This window comes from Hydra viridissima, unplaced genomic scaffold (assembly GCF_058129835.1).
Source record: "Hydra viridissima isolate aposymbiotic clone 2 unplaced genomic scaffold, HvirCarnegie_v1 scaffold_11, whole genome shotgun sequence".
In the NCBI taxonomy this organism is placed as follows: domain Eukaryota; kingdom Metazoa; phylum Cnidaria; class Hydrozoa; order Anthoathecata; family Hydridae; genus Hydra; species Hydra viridissima.
In genome coordinates, this window is record NW_028324310.1 from 12,375,924 (window position 1) to 12,394,496 (window position 18,573).

At 27.9% G+C, this 18,573-nt stretch overlaps 2 protein-coding genes and 1 long non-coding RNA gene across 9 annotated transcripts; 1 reads left to right on the forward strand and 2 right to left on the reverse strand.

The window, feature by feature from the left end:
- Window positions 1-1,224: 1,224 nt before the first annotated feature.
- On the forward strand, window positions 1,225-14,336 carry LOC149882220 (uncharacterized). Its single transcript, XR_016444844.1, has 2 exons — window positions 1,225-2,094; window positions 13,395-14,336. It is a non-coding gene; the product is annotated as an uncharacterized LOC149882220 (long non-coding RNA).
- Window positions 3,073-9,323, reverse strand: LOC145190930 (solute carrier family 9 member D1-like). Of its 7 annotated transcripts, none has more exons than XR_016444843.1 (12): window positions 8,622-9,320; window positions 8,281-8,513; window positions 7,995-8,087; window positions 7,524-7,704; window positions 6,677-6,865; window positions 6,533-6,586; window positions 4,636-4,708; window positions 4,337-4,426; window positions 3,906-3,966; window positions 3,750-3,829; window positions 3,525-3,671; window positions 3,073-3,426 (listed from the first exon to the last, which is right to left on the reverse strand). XR_016444843.1 is itself a non-coding variant. In XM_090066181.1 (12 exons), the coding sequence occupies exons 1-12, from the start codon at window positions 9,268-9,270 to the stop codon at window positions 3,286-3,288; spliced, it is 2,046 nt and encodes a 681-aa protein (XP_089922307.1). In that variant the 5' UTR covers window positions 9,271-9,323; the 3' UTR covers window positions 3,073-3,285. The 7 variants fall into 7 exon arrangements, 6 of the variants coding, with proteins under 6 accessions (XP_089922307.1, XP_089922309.1, XP_089922311.1 ...); XM_090066181.1 differs by having other exon boundaries at window positions 6,478-6,586; window positions 8,622-9,323; XM_090066183.1 differs by having other exon boundaries at window positions 3,073-3,446; window positions 6,478-6,586; window positions 8,622-9,323.
- Window positions 9,454-13,044, reverse strand: LOC145191766 (prenylated Rab acceptor protein 1-like). Its single transcript, XM_090066186.1, has 4 exons — window positions 12,643-13,044; window positions 12,321-12,418; window positions 10,499-10,600; window positions 9,454-10,197 (listed from the first exon to the last, which is right to left on the reverse strand). The coding sequence occupies exons 1-4, from the start codon at window positions 12,912-12,914 to the stop codon at window positions 10,103-10,105; spliced, it is 567 nt and encodes a 188-aa protein (XP_089922312.1). The 5' UTR covers window positions 12,915-13,044; the 3' UTR covers window positions 9,454-10,102.
- Window positions 14,337-18,573: the final 4,237 nt, after the last annotated feature.

Sequence of the window (18,573 nt, forward strand, 5' to 3'; positions counted from 1 at the left end):
AGCTCCAATACTGACTACTTCTTAATCTCTTAATCTTTAGTCTGAAATGCACAGAAATATCTCCTTATCCACTACAGATAAGAGCAGAATGCAATATCTGAATGGGCTTTCTTTTTCTACGTCAAGATACTACAAAATTGTATTTCTAATTTTTTTTTTTTTTAATCAGTTTTGTGGCGTTCGCTTCTTATTCTATCATCTGCATAGTAAGTCAAGTGAAGTTTGATCGTTGAAGTGAAAAATGAAGCTGTAATCAAGAAAGTTGAAATTAATTCTTTATAAAAACTACCAAAAATTAATTCTTTATAAAACTACCAAAAATTAATTCTTTATAAAAACTACCAAAAATTAATTCTTTATAAAAACTACCAAAAATTAATTCTTTATAAAACTACCAAAAATTGAACTCTACATTTTATGGACCGAGTGATGCCAGCGTACAATCGAGTGTACCTAAGTACAATACAAATTATTTGAATGGAAAGAAAAGAAAATAGAAAATGATATCGCAAAAATAAAATCTCATACTATTTATTACTGATATCGTCAATGTTCCATAAGCAGATCTACGAAATGAGTTAAATTCTGATAGATTACGAGAAATGATTAAAAACGTATGCCGCTTATTGAGGTGGTCTTTACACCAATCCACGAAGGAACTGATGCAATATGAGATATATAAAAAATATGAGAAAATATAAAAAATATGAGATATAAGTTATACGAAAATGCTTTCGTGATACTAATTTCAAATTTCTGTAACGATTTTTTTCAACAGCTGCATAAATATCCGGAACAAACAATTTTAAGTCAACCTACAAATGTTTTTTTTTTTTTTTTATAACTTTTAAACTCCAAATACATAGGTAGGTCAAAAGTTGATTAATGAAAAAGATTTTAAATATATTTTTAAAACGTAACTTTAAACTAAAGATTTGTGCTAAAATTCAATAAATTCAATTAAGAAAAAAAGGAAGATTCTATTCATATAATGAAATAGAAATAAATATAACAAATATAATAGATATAACAGATGATAAAAGAAACTTTTCGAAGTTGGATTGTGCATTAAAGCAATATGGATACACTGCAGAGATTGGCAAGAAGCCATCAAGTATGGTTAGCTTTGTCTAAAAATTGTATAGAAACGGGTATGTTACTCCATTTTTTAGGCTTTTTTAAAACTCATTTTCTAATAAAAAAAGATTCTGCTTTGCAACATTTCGAACCTGTGTTGACATCTATATATTCCATTTAACTTTTTAACAAAAGCAGGTTGTTCCACGTCTAATGTAAAAAAGAATATTTTTTAAAAATAAAATATTGCATTGCGATTATTACTAACAGTCCTGTCTCATTATTGGGAACAAAGAAAAAGCAGGTAGATGTTGTGGCTATTTATTTTATTGTTGCCTACATAAATGTCATACATTCTTCGACATTTTTTTGTTTTAAATAAAAAAGTGCTTTAACCAACTTTTTTAAGGTTTGGCAAAAGTTAATAACATAACACTTGAAAACATGCGCCATGTGAATTGGAAAATATTTGAGGCAGTAAAAAAGAATCTGTGACTGATAGGCTAAAACGGACTTACATTTGAAATTGGCATTTTCGACTTGGTATTGAGTACATATTTTATGAGTTTTTTGGTAATTGTGCAGAGTAATTTAATGAACATTACTGTTTTTTTTTTTAGATTGTGCGATTTTTTTAGATAATGCGTAAAATATTACCCCACATAAATCAGCTAAAATAGCTGATCTGTTACAAGAGAGCAATCAGAACAATATCGCAGAGACTCTCAACGTCTCTCAGGTTAAAGGTAGAATATAAATACAAAGCTCAAACTGAAAACACCGAGAACGGGCCGCTTTGGTCGATAAAGGAGTCGAAAGACGTCAGCAACAAAACTGAAAAACGTTTTGATCCAAGGTACCAACATTTCACTTCGCTTCTTGAAACGGAGAAGTTAAGAGCAAGAATTCTTGTGCAGAAAGCCGTTAAAGATATTGATGTTCACGACTGCGATGATTAAGAAACGTCACGCTTGGCTGAAGAATCACTCTAGATTTTCTCAGGGTGACTGGAATAAGGTAATTTTTCTATTTTTTTTTTAATCTCCAAATACTTATACAAGTAATGTTTTAATACTTTGATTTTACAAATGCTGGTCTTTCCTTGATTGGAATCTTACTGTTATTGAATTTACAAATGCTGTTCTTGCCTTGATTGGTTTCTCACTATAATTGATTATAGCAGTATTTGAAAAAATCCACCTTCGAAATTTTGGCTTATAAAGCCAGGTTAGTGCGTCGCAGACCAGTAGAACAGCACATTCCAGAATGCATCGTGAGCACTGTGAAATACCCAGTATCCATAGTGATTTGGTCGTGTATATCGAGTAAGAGTACCGGTCACCTTTAGATTGTACAGGGAACGATGATACGAAATTAGTATAACACTATTCTGCAGACCAGACTGAATCCACAACAACGAGAGTGGCTTCCTAATAGTGAGAGAATGCTATTTAAGTAAGATGGTGTTTCGTGCCATTCTGCAAAATCCATAAAAGCGTTCTTTGCCACTCAGAATATCCGGCTAATTGACTGGCCTGGTAATTCTCCAGACATTAACGCTCTTGAAATATTATGAGAACATATCAAACGCAAAGTCAGTGATGAAATAATAACGAGCAAACAAAAGCTCATTAAACGCAGCTCACTGAAGCTCACTGACCAAGTACTAAGTGAAACAACAACTCTTGTATATGTAAATATACAGATTACAAAACAAAACAAAACAAAAAAATCCATTTGTAATTGTTGTGCATATGGAGAAAAGGATAAGACGCCGAAAGTTGAATTTAATTTATAATATGAGACGGTGTTTTAGCGAGAAAACACTTAAAGTAGAACGCAGAAGTGACGTCTACCAAGTGTCTTCTTAAACAGCTTTTACCGTAACAGCAGCTACAAAAAGCAAAACAGCTTCTTTAAACACTGTTTACGAGTTGTGCAGCTAGATCACTGCTTAGTAATATACGAAATATTTAAGTTATAACAAGAATTCAATTATACCATAAAACCATCTGTAATAAATATTAAATAAGTATAACAACAACATTTATTAAAATAATATGAAAATGTTAACGCAGAAGAATGTCACAGAAATCACTACTTAAACTAGAAGCTTCCACTTAAGCAATATTTTTTTTTTTTGGAAACGACACCACTCTATATAATTTCTGTAGACATGATGAGACGCCACAATATCAATTTATTGCGTCACGAAGAGATACTTTGTAGAATATTTCTTAAGTTCAGTCTCCATGGTGATACATTGGTTACATTCCAATAAACAAATCGCCACATAAAAGGCGAGATAAATAAACTCAACGTTGTAACGGATAGAATAATTAAATATACCTGAAAAACGGAATAAAAATCTGTTCTTTTATGATGTGTGAAAAAATTAAGATATTAAATGAAACTAGATCAACTTTAACAACAATGATAAAAGCTACCTCTCGTCCAATCAATTCAAACCTCCTAGCTCGACTGCCCAACACAAAGGAAAACTCACTCAACTGAGCAAGTCCTGCAGCAACTAACCATTTAGATTTGCTACCTTTAGGCAATATTGAGTGCAAGATTCCAGCGCATACAAAGAACTGAAAAATAAGTAAAAAACAAACAAAAAAAAAACAAACTAAGTTGCAATAAATTAACAAGACAATATCTGCCATTACCTTGGTAGCTACAACAAGAAATGTAATTGGTATAAACAACACTATTTCTGACATCAAGAAAGTTGGAAATATGTGAAATCCTAAAGCATACCAAACATTAAATTTCCAAAAAATTGAAAAGTAATTTTAGGTCAAAAAAGGCAAAAAAATACTCACCAATTGAGGCAAAAAATAACACTGAGAAGAAGATTTTTAATGGTTCCAAAATATTAGCTACCTAAAGAAATAAAAACCGTAAAGAGTAAAAAACTATATATTAATACAAATAAAAACTGAATGAAAATATCTGAAATTTTACTTTTTAAGTATCTAATATAATTTTATTTTCTTTAAAAAGTAACATGCAAGGCATGAAACCACCCTATTGTCAACCTGCCATCTCAGTTGTGAAATTTTCACTTTTTACTCAATGTTCAAAAAACATCTCTAAAGCATACAATATTTATAAGATGCCTAAACTTCACTCACGACTGCTTCTTCACAAATGTGACATGTGCATTTATAAATATCATTTACAAATGCACATGTCACATTTGTGAAGTCATATCATTTTTTTCTATTTAAGAAGAAAAAAAATTAAAATAAACCTGATGTATTGTTTTTTCTCCCATAGAACTCACTATTGCACCACACAAGTAGCAGCCTAACTCCATTGAAATTCCAAAGTATTCTGTAGTCTAAAAAAACAACAGCAATTTCACATCTTTCAAACTTATTTATCAAAAAATTAATTTCATTTTCTATTAACAGTGATATAGTGCAGCAAATATCACCAGTGTATCATAAATCACTAAAAATTACAGTTCAGATCAATATATGATGGAATTAATTGAAATACACAATTGCACTATTTTTAAAATTCATAAACTGCAAATTTTAAATATACCATTAGAAGAAGAGACATGGCACAAATAATTCCAAGTAAAAATGATTCTTTTGAACCAAACAAACTTAAACCCCTAAAGAAATGAAACCTATAAATAGTTTTTATTACTGCCTATTGGAGAATTACTTTAGGTGAAGTGAATAACATTAATGGTTACTTGTTTTCATACTTTTTAATGAAATATTTGTACTACTAATATAAAAAACAATTTAGTTTGAATATTGCATTCAAAAATTATTTAAATGGAAGAAAAAACAACTTCAAAATGTTAAAAAGGAACATTTTCACAACAACTCAAATTTTTTCATCAATACAATGCCAAGATTTCTGCTGATGAAAAATTTGAGAATTGAACTAAGAAATATTTCTTATACAATGCACTTTAGCAGTTATTTATTACCATTCCAGAAAAAAATTTGTCAAAGAAATTTTTGCTACAACTTTTCTCTTATACTGGAACTAAGAAAATTAATTAAAACAATATATTTGTAAAAGAAAAGCAAAATATAAAGAGAAGAAGTTGGGGTTTATTGAACTACAGTAAATGCACCTTAATGGTGAAAGTAATTTGACAATCAGGATGTCCAGCAAAATTTGTCAAATTGAAGAAACTATTATGCTTAAACTTATTCCATTTACCAGCAACTTTTTTTTTATTGCACATTTTTGAAACGGTTTTTTGATTGCTGTTGAGAACAACCTGCATGAGTTGAGTTAAGCATCATTGTTTTAAGTTTGTAAACCAACGTACAGGTGGCATGTCAGTTAGTCAGCTTGAGATATACAATCAGTGAGGCCCACTGCAATAAGTAACTGTAAATGACTGAAATTAAAAACTTAAATTTCAACCATTTTATAGTTATATAAATTGTTTTGTAAAAACAAATTGGAAAATAATCCCTCTAAGACCTTTAATTGTGATGTTTTTTTTTTTTAATGATTTGTCAAACCAAAAATAAAAATTATTTATAGCAAAGGGAATAAAAGCCTTAAAAAAATTTCTAATCTAATTGACCAAAAGTTTGTTGGTTTGCCTAGGGACATATTTTACCCATAGAAGTAATTTACAAGGTTCAACGTTTGATGAATGACTGGTTAGAGTCAGAAAACTTCATCAAATGGATTTATAAAATATTTTTTAGTTCATTTAAATAACTTGATGCTAAAAAAGCTTCTATTACTTGAATTTACAACAAAATTAGTAAGTCACATAAATCAATATAAATTAGTTTAGTTTTCCTCTCGTTTTTTAAAACAGCAAACAAATTGCAGTGAAAAATACAGGTATAAAGCATCAGTCTTAAGGCTTAAAGAACTATTGATGGTTTTATACAAAAGGTAATCACTTAAAAAGATCAGGTTACTATAATGACTAAGGAAGAAGCCTTTTCTAGAGATGAAGCTCAACAATTCTCCAAATACTTAAAAACTGGACTTCATATTGATAAACAAATTTAAGATCAAAAAGAATGGCTGTTCAAGGTGAAGAGAAAAAGAAAACTGAAAGTGAAAAAGAAAACTTCTAAAATTTAGTAAATCATTTTGCAAAAGAGGCTGAAAACAAAAGCTTGCATAACAAACTTTTTTTCTTTATATAAATCAACAATTCAATAGTTCTGAAACTTAATATCCAGATTTGTTCTACTTAAGGTAGTTCCATGGTATATGATACTGTTTTAAATACACAGAGCTTTAATAAAAATTAGCTTAATAACTAGGTTGTAGCATTGTGACAAGTATATTAATAGAAAAGCTAAAATGAAAATAGAGAGCTATATAAAGAATAAACTTAGTTAGGTTAAATCAGAAAAGATTTAAAATTTTCTATTTTTTAAAAATCACCTGAAAAATTTTCCTGCTGCATATTTACTAAGGACATAAGCAAAAAACGATATACCAATTAATGCTGATAGCAACTCTATCACTGTAAAGACCAGCAATTCAGCAGATCCTATTGGAGAATTATAGAGAACTAAAAAATAGCTCAGAAAAAATATTAGAAAAAAAACAAACAGTGAAAACATATTAAAGTAGTTTCTACCTCCAAATGCTCCGTAAAGTAACAAACGCACTGCATTTTTACCAGGCAAACTTGTTAAAGAATCACTTTTTTCAGAATGACCAGAAAATATAGGTAGTGCTGCCATAAACATGCCTAAGATCACATCTTGCAAAAACAACATTGATACAAGAAGACTAGAATAATCTTCATCAAAACTTTCATTATGACCTAAAAAAGGTATTTTTTTTAATTAAAAAAAAAATCATGTTTACTTTTAAGTATGTGTAAAATTGTTATTAAAATATTTTATGAAAATCCGTAATAAAGAATGTTTGTAATATTAAAACAGCATCAAAATAATGTTTAGATTTCCAGGTTTCAATCATTTTGATTTTTTATCATATATAACAACAATAGTAGATTTTAACATGTATTGGACTTTTTAATACACCAATATTGAATGTTTAAGCATATTGTTATTTATTGAAAGTTGACATTAGAACATGTTGTTATATATTTATTGAAAGTGACTTTAGAACATTTTAAACATGTTTAATATTTTGAGGGCATTAAATGTGATGCCCAAGTTAAAAGTAAAAAAAAGTTTGAAATAATTTTTGTAACAAAAACTTTTAAACTTATTAAAAAACAAGATATGTATCAAGATGAACCACTAACACTCAAAAAATCTTCTGAAAGTTTTAAATATAAATTTTTAGTAGATATGTTAAGAAAATCAGCACACCAACTAATAGGACAACATGCGCTAAGTTTAATGAGTAATTTAGTGTGATTTTTTCAACTCATTTTCATAATGAAACAACTTAATACAAAAAATAATATTGCATTAAAATGTTGCAAACATATAAAAATGAAACCAACTGACCTTTAACAGAATTTTGTCCCCGAAGCAAGTTTGAAACCATTGTAGTGCTAGTAAATGATAAGCAGAATGTTACAAATAATGTTTGTTTAGGTAAAATTCCAAAAACAGCCCCCCAAAACAATCCAATGACAGTCAAACAGACGATTATTCCAAATATACCAAACAAAGATTGATGAATAACCTAGCAATATGTTTGGATAGAAAAAGTAAATATTTAAAATTATATTCCCACAAAAAGTTTAAAAGGGTTTAGATAAAAAAAGCAATACACTCTAAAAGGGTAAAACTAAATAGAAATATTTAGTGCTGCCATACTGTCAAAATGTTTTTGAATTACAAAAAAAAACAACTGCTCATTGCATATACAAAAATTGCTTGATTGAAATTATATAACTTTACTAAAAGTACAAGTGTTATTTTAAATAAAAAGGCAGGACTTCGAGTGCATAAGAAAATTAATATGATGTTTACCTTTCTTAGTTTTTCTGGTGAGAACTCAAGTCCAACAGTGAACAGAATAAAGAACACACCAAACTCTCCCAATGTCTCAATTTGCACAATACTCTAAAAATTAAATTTAGTTTTTGCATAGATATAAAAAAAAAGGCTCTTTAAAACTTGTAAAAACCTTGTGTAAAATGTAAAGAAAAGAATAACAAACTTTTTAAGGTTTTTAATAACATTTTACTAAAGAAAAAAAAAATACAAACTTAAGTTAATAAGAAAAATAAGAATATTATGAATATATAATACTTACAGTAATGAATGCAGTACCAGACGGACCAATTGCAACTCCAGTCAAAATGCATGCAAATATAAAGGGAAGCCTCAATAGGCTGCATACTAAAGTCAGGAAAAATATGCAAACTAATAACAAGAGAATATCTTTCAAAAGAACATGGTCAACATGTGTAGTTGTTGCATCCCTAGGTTTTGAAAGCACAAAATGATTGCTATCCGAATCCACAAGCATCACTATGCCTTCATTGTCTATAAATGTTGAAAAACTATCATGATTATATTTAGGAAAAATTATCTTTAAACAATTTCAAAAGTTTAAAAGATTATTTAACACAAAAAATTAATTAATAAAATCACCATGATTATGCAAGTTTCCACCAATTCTAACAACTGTTTCAATTTCAATTTTCTTTGAGTGAATTTCTCTTTCAAAGGCATTGTCATCTAATTTCTCTTCTAATACATCAGCAGCAATAGCTACACCACCAATCAGTTCTTTAAAGAAATGCTCAACTGCTGTATTGTACTTTCTACTGCTATTATATTTTGCTGCATGCACCTCCTCATTATGAGCTGCATCAACAATCATGTTAAACTCATCTTCAGCATCTAACATTGCAGATTTCAGCTGTTCCAATCGAACCTTATTTATTTCTTTTAAGCCTTGGATTGACTGATAATCACCCCTAAGTATACCTTTAAGGTTTTGAAGAGATTTAATAAATGAGTCAAGAGATACATTCATTTCTCGCTGAAAAAGTTTAATGACTTGGAGTCTATGCTGTTTCTCTATATTGCTAATAGCTTTATTTTCATTTACTATTCGAATACTATTTGCTAACTTTTGATCAGTATTGAATTTGTGCAAGAAAAGTTCATCAAGTTTAAGTTTCTGACATATTCCTTTATTATTCTGCACATGTTGGCGATTGATATAAGAAACAGAAGAAGATCTTTGGCAAAGTAAACACAGCATAGTCAAAAAATGAAAATATTTAAATTTCATGTCTTAATTGTCCAAATATTTAAACAAAATACTATTTATTGTTAATATCTAAACAAAAAAATGTAAGTAGCAATTTATCAAAGAAAATTTCTTTTATTTTAAAATTTCATGTGATTAAGTGAAATATAGCTGTATAAAAGAATACTACAGTTAAAATAGTGATAAAGACTCAAACAGAATATCAATTAAGACTTTTTCTTTACTGAAAAACAAATAAACATTCAAATTTAATTCACATTTATGATAGAAAATACATTTTAAGTAAACTAAATACTTAAATATTAATTTAAAAATCAGTTAACCAAGTTAAGTAGAAAAAGTACACATCGATGAAAGAGTATTTTCTAAAAAAGCTATTCATCTGAGTTATTAAAAACCCTTTAAGTGATTATTATTCATCTAACACTCACAAATTTTACCAATAAAAAACTTAAACTAATAAATACATTGATTTTAAATACTACCTGAAGACAAATATAAAAATAAAAACCAAGATCAGATGTCTCAAATAATTTTTTTTTTTTTCATTTAGGAACTTGGAAATATAAATATAGAATCAAGATATAAATAAATTTCAAGAAACAGATGATTTAAATTTTTTCATTTTGGGACTTGGAAATATAAATATAAAAATAAAGTTTTGTAAATAAAATACACTGAAGTACAAGTAATAAAAACATTCTAAACATTTAAAAAATAAATAATATGGGACCAAGCTTAATGTAACAGTTAATATTATATAACATAAACAATATCATTACTACTCTATGTATAAACTAGACATAAAAGGTAAAAAAAAAAAACATTGCTGTCAGGATCACCTATGCTCATACTATATGATATTTACTTCTTGCATTTCAAGTTCATCATCAATAGATTTTAACTCAAGCATAGATGCATGAAGTGCGATAACAAAGGCTGAAGCACCTTTAACACAAAAATTTAAAAAAGTTCATAAACATTTGTTTGCGTAAAAATACATGCAATTAAATTAATTGCTGACAACAATAAGTTTAACATAATTAGCATCTATATACCAGATCTTGGAATAAGAAAACTATTTGATGTTTTATCATTTAATCTTAGTTAAAGTTTTATATAATTTAAAAAAATTATCTCTTGAATCAATCTTTTCAATAAACAAATTTTCACTAGATGAGCTGTTGAGGTAAATACTTTGTAGCACAGATAACATAAATATAATAAAGTGCCAATAAAATGGTTATACCTATTATCCAGAATACTGTTGAACCAGCTGATGCCAAGAAGAAAAGTGGAAGAGAAATCAAAAATACCAATCCGTACTGCTCAAATACAGTTAAGTCTCGCCCTTTTTAAAAGAGTTTTACAGCATTTTACAAATACATTTAGGATTGAAGTTCTTATTATCAAAGCAAAACAATTCATTTTAAATAAAAAACAGTGAACTTATTTGGCTGGCCAAAATGTTTAAAGAATTATTTAAGAAATCTAATTTAGTTGTTATCATATTGATTTTTACTATGTTAAATTTTTGGAATTTTAGATTAATATTTAAAAATTTTAGCCTGCACATTTTAAATTTCAAAAATACAAATGAAAATAAAGCATATTATTTCTTAGTTTGCTGATACAATTAAATACAATAATTTTTTTTGAAGTGCTTTACACTTTGCATATAACAATTGTTATTCTCAAAGGTTTTCAAGAAGAAATTGAAATGAAGAAAGAAATGAAAAAAATAGGTAGAGGAATACATGTAGCTTAAAACAAAAATATTGCTATTTTTTTTATATTAAATTACTTAATGTAAGAAAGCAAACAAATGTACTACAAATTTAGCAGTCTAATATAGAAAAGGAGTATATGAGTTTTTAGAAATGTGTTACAGGTATATTGTAAAAGGTATTGAAAAGTACTTTCAATAAATGTTGATTTTATTTTTATCAAAATTGCTTTAAAAATATGAATATTTCAACTAAATCTTAATAATTAGTGATAGAAAAGAAAGAAATCTTAATAGTTAGAAAAAGAGATTTTTTCGTCTAGATATTTAGTGCAAGACTTGTTATATTACCTGCTTTTGTATACTTTATATTTAAAGCATGTTTTTCAAAATATTGTCAATTCCTATTACAAAAAAATGTAGTGCAAATGTTAATTAAAACCTAATTATAAAATTCAACATTACTAGTCTATATGAGTGTTTATTTTGAAATGTTGGTACTTTTATTCAGAAATTTAGTGTAGTGCTTCCCACAACCAATATCAGTGAAGCATCTTTTTTAAATATCTTCTCCTGATTTTGATAAAATATGCTCAGAAGTGTAAATTGTATTGCCATTATTTAACAGTACATGATAGCTTCGCTACTATTAATGCCTCTGAACATGCCAAAGTTTCTCTTGGCTATGATAAATCCTAATCGATAAATCCAAAGAATGCAATATTATAACTTGAAATGATAAGGATGACTTTCTTAAAAAATTAATTTTCACTTCAAAATTGATTGTTTTAAACTGGACTTTTGTACCATTAACTTTAAAAAGAAACCTAGTTATATTTCATACCACAAAGCTATAACAGGACAAGACAACAAAAGCGGTGCAATTATTAAGGTCAAACCAACTAAAATTACTTTGAAATTTAAAGCAAACAGCATTAAGCACAATCATCATAACTTATACAATCTTAAACAAGCAAAGTACTCATAACTTTAAAAATCTTACACAACAAGTCCAAGAGTCAGAAGAACATACAATACCACTTGTATAAGTATTTTTGCATTCCCTTTACACCTAATCATTTTTTCTTGTTAGAAATACCCATAAACAAACAAAAGTTTCAAAAATAAAGGCAAGGTAAAGATAGAAGCATAAGAAGACTATTTGTGATTAGTTCAATTGTTTGCAGCAGGTAATTAATAAGTGGTGATTAAATTTGGAAGTGATTTAAATTTGGAAAATTAATTCATCAAAGTGCATGAAAGGTCCAGATACTTTTTAGCTAAACCCATAAAGACACTTAAAAACTGAAAATAAGTTGATGAAACCTCAATATAAAAATCTTACCGAAGAGCCTAACAGACTGCCCTTGACCTCGTGTTGAAATGTAATAGCAACCTCCAAATGACATCACCAAACCAAATAGCAATAAAGGTGATGTTAAACTAAAAGAACAGTTTAGATATTTTAAGTTTACAGCTATTTTCTAAAAATTTCTCCATATTATATAGCCTCTGCATGGCATACCTAGTAACTTAGGCAATGTATGTATGTAATGTAATGTAATGTAATGTAATGAAATGTAATGTATGTATGTATATATATATATGCATGATATTAAAAACTATACACTAAATGCCAGAATGGTAAACAAATGTAGGGAACTCACATGCAATAAAGAATAAGCATTGCAGATACAGCAACATAGTTCCCTTGGTAAATCTTTATATTTCCGATTAATCGCTTTGTTATTTCACCAGCATTTTTTGGTTTGGAAAAATTTTTTGTATTGCAAAAAGATCTCCATGGTTTTAACTGGGAGTACCACTGTAAAAGCCAATTCTTCACTAATTGAAATTTAGTTTTGTCGACATCACTTATGGATTTTGGAGAAATTGTATTTTCAATGTGACCTGAAATATTTTCTAAGTTGATATTCATTTTTCTTTCTAATAAGATTGTATCAAAGTATTCATTTGTCGCTGATTTGTTGTTCAGTTAACATAGAATTCTAAAATACATGCGTAACAAGATAAATTTGATTTACGTAAAAACTTGTAGCAAAGAGCCGTCAAACAAGAGTGCACACCTAAGTTCGTTGAGCAAAAAGAGAGAAACTTGATAATACTTATGGTAATCTGCAATTCAATATAAACTAAACCTGATACATGAAGAACAAATTAAGAGTTCTAATAAACGTCTTAAAATAAATGAATTTTTGATAATACAAAAATATCGGTGTAAAAAGTCAATATTTTCGTTATACGCTTTTTTAAAAGAATAATCTAACACGGGGTGCGGGAAAAGTTCTGGGAATTTTGAATTTTGCTGTTTTTTGGTATTGATATATCACTCATTTTGAATTCATTGGATTATACGTGAAATTTTGAGAAAGAGCTTTGTTGATTTGTTTATTTTCAGTTATGATTACGTTATGGATTGTGAAAACCAACATGCTACAATCGTAGAGTTGCTAAGGAGTGGATGCAGTCATTTTCCAGCCCATTCTGCCAAGTCGACAATCGCCGTCTGCGAGGAGCTGTTTTACAGCTTTTGGAGCAAAGAGGCCGCCTAATTCGCCGAACTAGGCCTTAGAAGATGAATTAACTATGTAATTAAAGGATATAGCACTAGATTGTTTTGAATGTCGTTAACACTTGACTTTAGTATGCTTCATGAAAGCAATTGGAACATTTTTGCCGCCTATCTTTGTTTTTTCTTGAAAAAGATTAATTGGGAGATTTTGTGCACTATTCTAGTGCGTCTAAAAATAACAAAAAACTTCTTCTCATAGATAACTACAAAATTTACAATTACTTAGCAGCTTTGGAACATGCGAATGAAAATATATCATTAATGTAATATAAACTAAAATACATCTCTTAAAGGGTAAGATCTAGTATACAAAAGTTGTCTCCAGCATCTTTGTGTAAACTCAATTGAAAGAAATAGAGCACTAAAAAATGGAAAAATGGACCTTTAAACATCACACCAGGTATCCAAGAAATAAAGGACAAAACAAAAGAAAAGGATAATAAAGAAAAGAAAAAGTTTGTTAAAAAAGCAAAAAGGAAAATGACAGTTAAAACACTGGAGTTCGGAGAATAAAGCAAGTAACAACAAAGTTGAGTTGAGTCTTATGCAGCATGTTTGTGTTGAGATGAACTTTATTCACTATCTTGCTCTAAAGAATCATGGATTTGCTGTCAAAAATACAGGTCTTGGTATCAAGGTTTGTGTACAGGTATAGATAGAAAAAAAATATTTATATGCGAACTATACTTATTGACCAAACATTTATTTTTAATTTTGTTTTTATGATAAGTTATGTTTCCGTTGTTAGAAAACAAAAGCAAGTCTTATATGTCTTATTTATTTAAAGTGTTTCAATCAATAAATACTGTAAAAAAAATAATAAAATATCGATCTTTTATCGAAATTTAAACCGTGAAAATAAAATTAGGCCACACAGTTACAAATTCCTGGATCCGCGCCTGTTTTTGGTTATTTCATCGCACCGATTACCCTTTTTGATTTATTAAAGCATTTAACTTTAAATATTAACGTGTAATTTGTTACATTTTTGGAAAAAAATATTGCTTTTATCAATTCCATGCTTGTATACATGTTTCTATACAATGTATATTATACATGTATATTGCTGATATTCTGATACTTGCATATGATAAAGTTTTTTTTTTAAATAACTTGTATTGTTGCCTTTGTTTGTAGACAAATTGTAATGTTTCATATGCATTACAGCTATTACTTTTTCAAAGATTTGTAGGCAACAACGATTTCCATTGTTGACATCATTCAATAACAGCATTCCATAAGTTAATTAAACTCAATGATATTTTTATTTGTATGTTGCGTGATAAAGCCTTGCATCATGGGTTGCGTCATGGTTTGGCATATTGTTTACATACTTAAAAAACAATAAAAACAACACACGGTGTTTGAAATGACATTTGGTCACCATGGAAACCCATGAATCATAGTTTGTCCATGAGAAAATCATAAAAAATGGCCGATGCTGTTTCAATTGGTACTTGGACACCACGAGAATCCGATGTGTTTTGGCTAATGGTTTCCCTTCGAATAGCTATTACCAATAGCTATTACCAATGGCTATTACCAATGGCTATTACCAATTCTAAACACCAATGAAAATACCATGAGTTTTTTTCATTGTTTTTCCATGGAAATTTTACGAAAGAGAAAACCCCATGGAATTCTGTCGGCACCCTTGATTAAACCATGGCCTTCTATGGATTTATGTTTAGCCTAAAGGTCTTCATGGTTACTTCATGCGTCTCAATTAATAACCCATGGGTTTGAATTATTTTTCCATAGGTTCCTAATAGTTTTACCATGAGTTCTAATATTTATAATGTGGATCCAAAAATTTACACCATGTGGTTTAATTTTTAAAACCATGGTAGCATATTCTAAACCATGTAGTACCATGTGTCTAATTAAAGAAAAAATAATGTAATAAATAAGGATAACTTCATACATGAATGAAGTCTTGTGGTATTGTGGTAACATGATGTTGATCTAATGTATAATAAATGTATTTATTTCTGTTACATAATGTACATGTATATGATCATTATACATTTTCTTACAATGCTTCATATATACAAATCTATATATGAAGCATTGTAAGAAAATTTATAAACATTTTTGTAAATATTATGTACTGTATATATCTCAAAGCTGTATACACTAAAAATAGTTTTAATTAGTACACTTGACCATCTTTTTAAAAATGGCCGTAATTAATTGACGAACTTTTCAAACAAACGTAATAAAATTGAAAAAATCTATTTTACTTAACTTTACATTGAACACGTTTCTATATAATGTATACATTTTTGCATATTATGCAGTTTGTTTTAATATTGCGTTTATTTATAGTATGCATACTCTTACAGAAATTTTTCATTGGAAAACATTCCTATAGGTATTTGGTTATGACTTTTCCATGGATTTTCCCATGACGCATGAGTTTTACGGCCGCAGCATACAATTTAAAACACCGTTGAGTTTTTTTTCTTTCTTTGGAATAACAATCAATGGAAATGAGATCAACAAATGAAATCTAATGAAAAATTGTCAAACTCTACAAGCTTTTAAAAAAGCAATAGCTATAATGTACTTGAAACGCTACAGTATTTCTTCAGCATAATATTTAATGTATGTATATGCCTACTGCAAATGAATCTCATCAGAATCGTTTAAAAAAAAACTGCTTTATATGTAAGTATAAGAATATCAGTTGTGCACATGCATAATATGCAATGTATAGAAACATGTTCAATATAATATTTAAACTATAACTTGAAACAAAGACAAATTGGATTGAAAAATACAACTTTTTTCCGAAAAAAATGTAACAACTTACATGTTCATATTAAAAAATAAAAGCTTCAACAAATCAAAAAGAATTATAGATACTAAAAAACAAGCATACCAACTGGGCATTCTAAGTATAGCCATTTGCCAATTAAAATTAAAATAATACACAAAATAAAATTGAAAACAGATTATAGTCTATCACAATCACTAGTATAAAAATACTGTTTAAAAGTTAACGGTACATTTGCATATGTCAATATGCAGTCAAAAACACTTGGACATAAATGACATTTATCATTTTTAAAACTCAATTAAACCTAATTATTTTGGTAAGGTCACACCTAAATTATTTTGTGTAGGTCACACTTAAAACATTATGAATGCAAGTATCAAGAGCATTCCCAACAAAAAAACCATTAGTTTAAGTTCAAAGTACAGGTCCTCTGAATTGCAAAATAGTAAAAGTTAAAATTCTAGTCTTTTAGGAGAAAAACTTGATTTAAAAAAGTTTGTTCCATATAAAACAACCAAAATGACAGCATTTCAATTTTTTGCATTTAGTTTTTCAATTAGTATTTAGTCACAATGGAAACCTAAGGATCATATTCATGAAAAAATAACGAGAAAAAAATAAACATGGTGTTTTAATTGATATTTGGGCACCATTAAAAACCCATGGGTTATGGCACCATGGAAAAACCAATACCCATTGTGTTTTTAATACCAATTGAAACACCATGGATTTTTTAAATATTTTTTTCCATGGAAACTTTCCGTAAGGGGTCAAAACATTAATGGAAAGAAGCAATGAACTTGCAAGTTTTAGAGCAGCACAAGAAAGTCTATTTTAAGTTCAGTTGCAAAGAATTCGCAAAAAATTACCCAGCAAACATTTAGTCTAAAAAAGACGTCTTAAATATGTCTTTTAGACGTATTAGACGTTTTTTATACCTCTAAAAGACATCTTTTTTAGACTCAATGTTTGCTGGGTAACATTACAGTTATATAATTTGCTCTTTTTCTGTTGTTTAAAACTCAACTCTTTAATTATCTGCAATTATGCATGATATATTTTTTATCAGAACTCTTTAACATAATTTCATACTAATAAAAATCATACTATAAAAGTTCAAACACCCCTGTTTGGAAACTTCTCATAATATCAAAATTATTATCTAAGGTAGAAAGTTTAATTTTAAGTTACTATAATAGAACAGAATTTGATAAAACAAATTATTTAAAGAGTTAACTTGCTACTGTAGATGCAATTTTCCTTATATATATATATATATATATATATATATATATATATATATATATATATATATATATATATATATATATATATAAAATTATTATTGCATATTATCTTTTTATAAATAACTTATTAAATTTATTAAAGTAAAACAAGTCAAAAAACAATAGCACATAAAGTAATTATAAAAGTAAACTTTATATACATTAGAATATAATATACATTTATACATGTATATACATTAACATGTATATGCGTTAATATACATTTATACATGTATATAATTAAGCTATGTGTATGATTTTGTAAAACAGTTAATAAATAGGGTTTTTATTTTCACAGTATATATTTCAATATTTAGTAGCTTGATCTTTTGTTTTAATTGCTTCTTTTCTATTTTAGAGCTTTTTTAAATCTTCTTTTGTAAATGATCTATCGACTATGGACTTTGGACTTTGTGCTGGACATTCTAAAACATTTATGTAAATTTTATCAAAAGAAGGTTTGAGCTTTTATAGCAGTGTGTTTTGGGTTATTGTCCTTCAGAAACATGGAACTGCTTCCTAATCTAAGTTTTTGAGCTGAATTTTAAATGTGTCATAAAAGTGTCATAAATATTTCTTTACAAAGACTCCTACTTTGTAATTGGAATATTCTTAACTTTTTATACTTTTCCATTGTGATTTATTTGTTTTACAAATTTTGTAGCAGGTTTTTTTTATACTTATTGTGACATACTTATTGAACTATAGGGTGCTTAAAAAATATATAGTTGAAATATTATATAAATAAAAAAATGTATATTTGATAATGTAGAAATATCAAAAATACTCGTTTTTTTCCATAACAAACTATCAAAAAAACATTACTGTACAAGAGAGAGAGAGATAGAGATAGAAAGAGAGAGAGGGTGTCAGTCAAATTTTGAAACATTTTTTTGATTACTTCCATAATGTTTTACTAAATCATTCGATTTAAAGA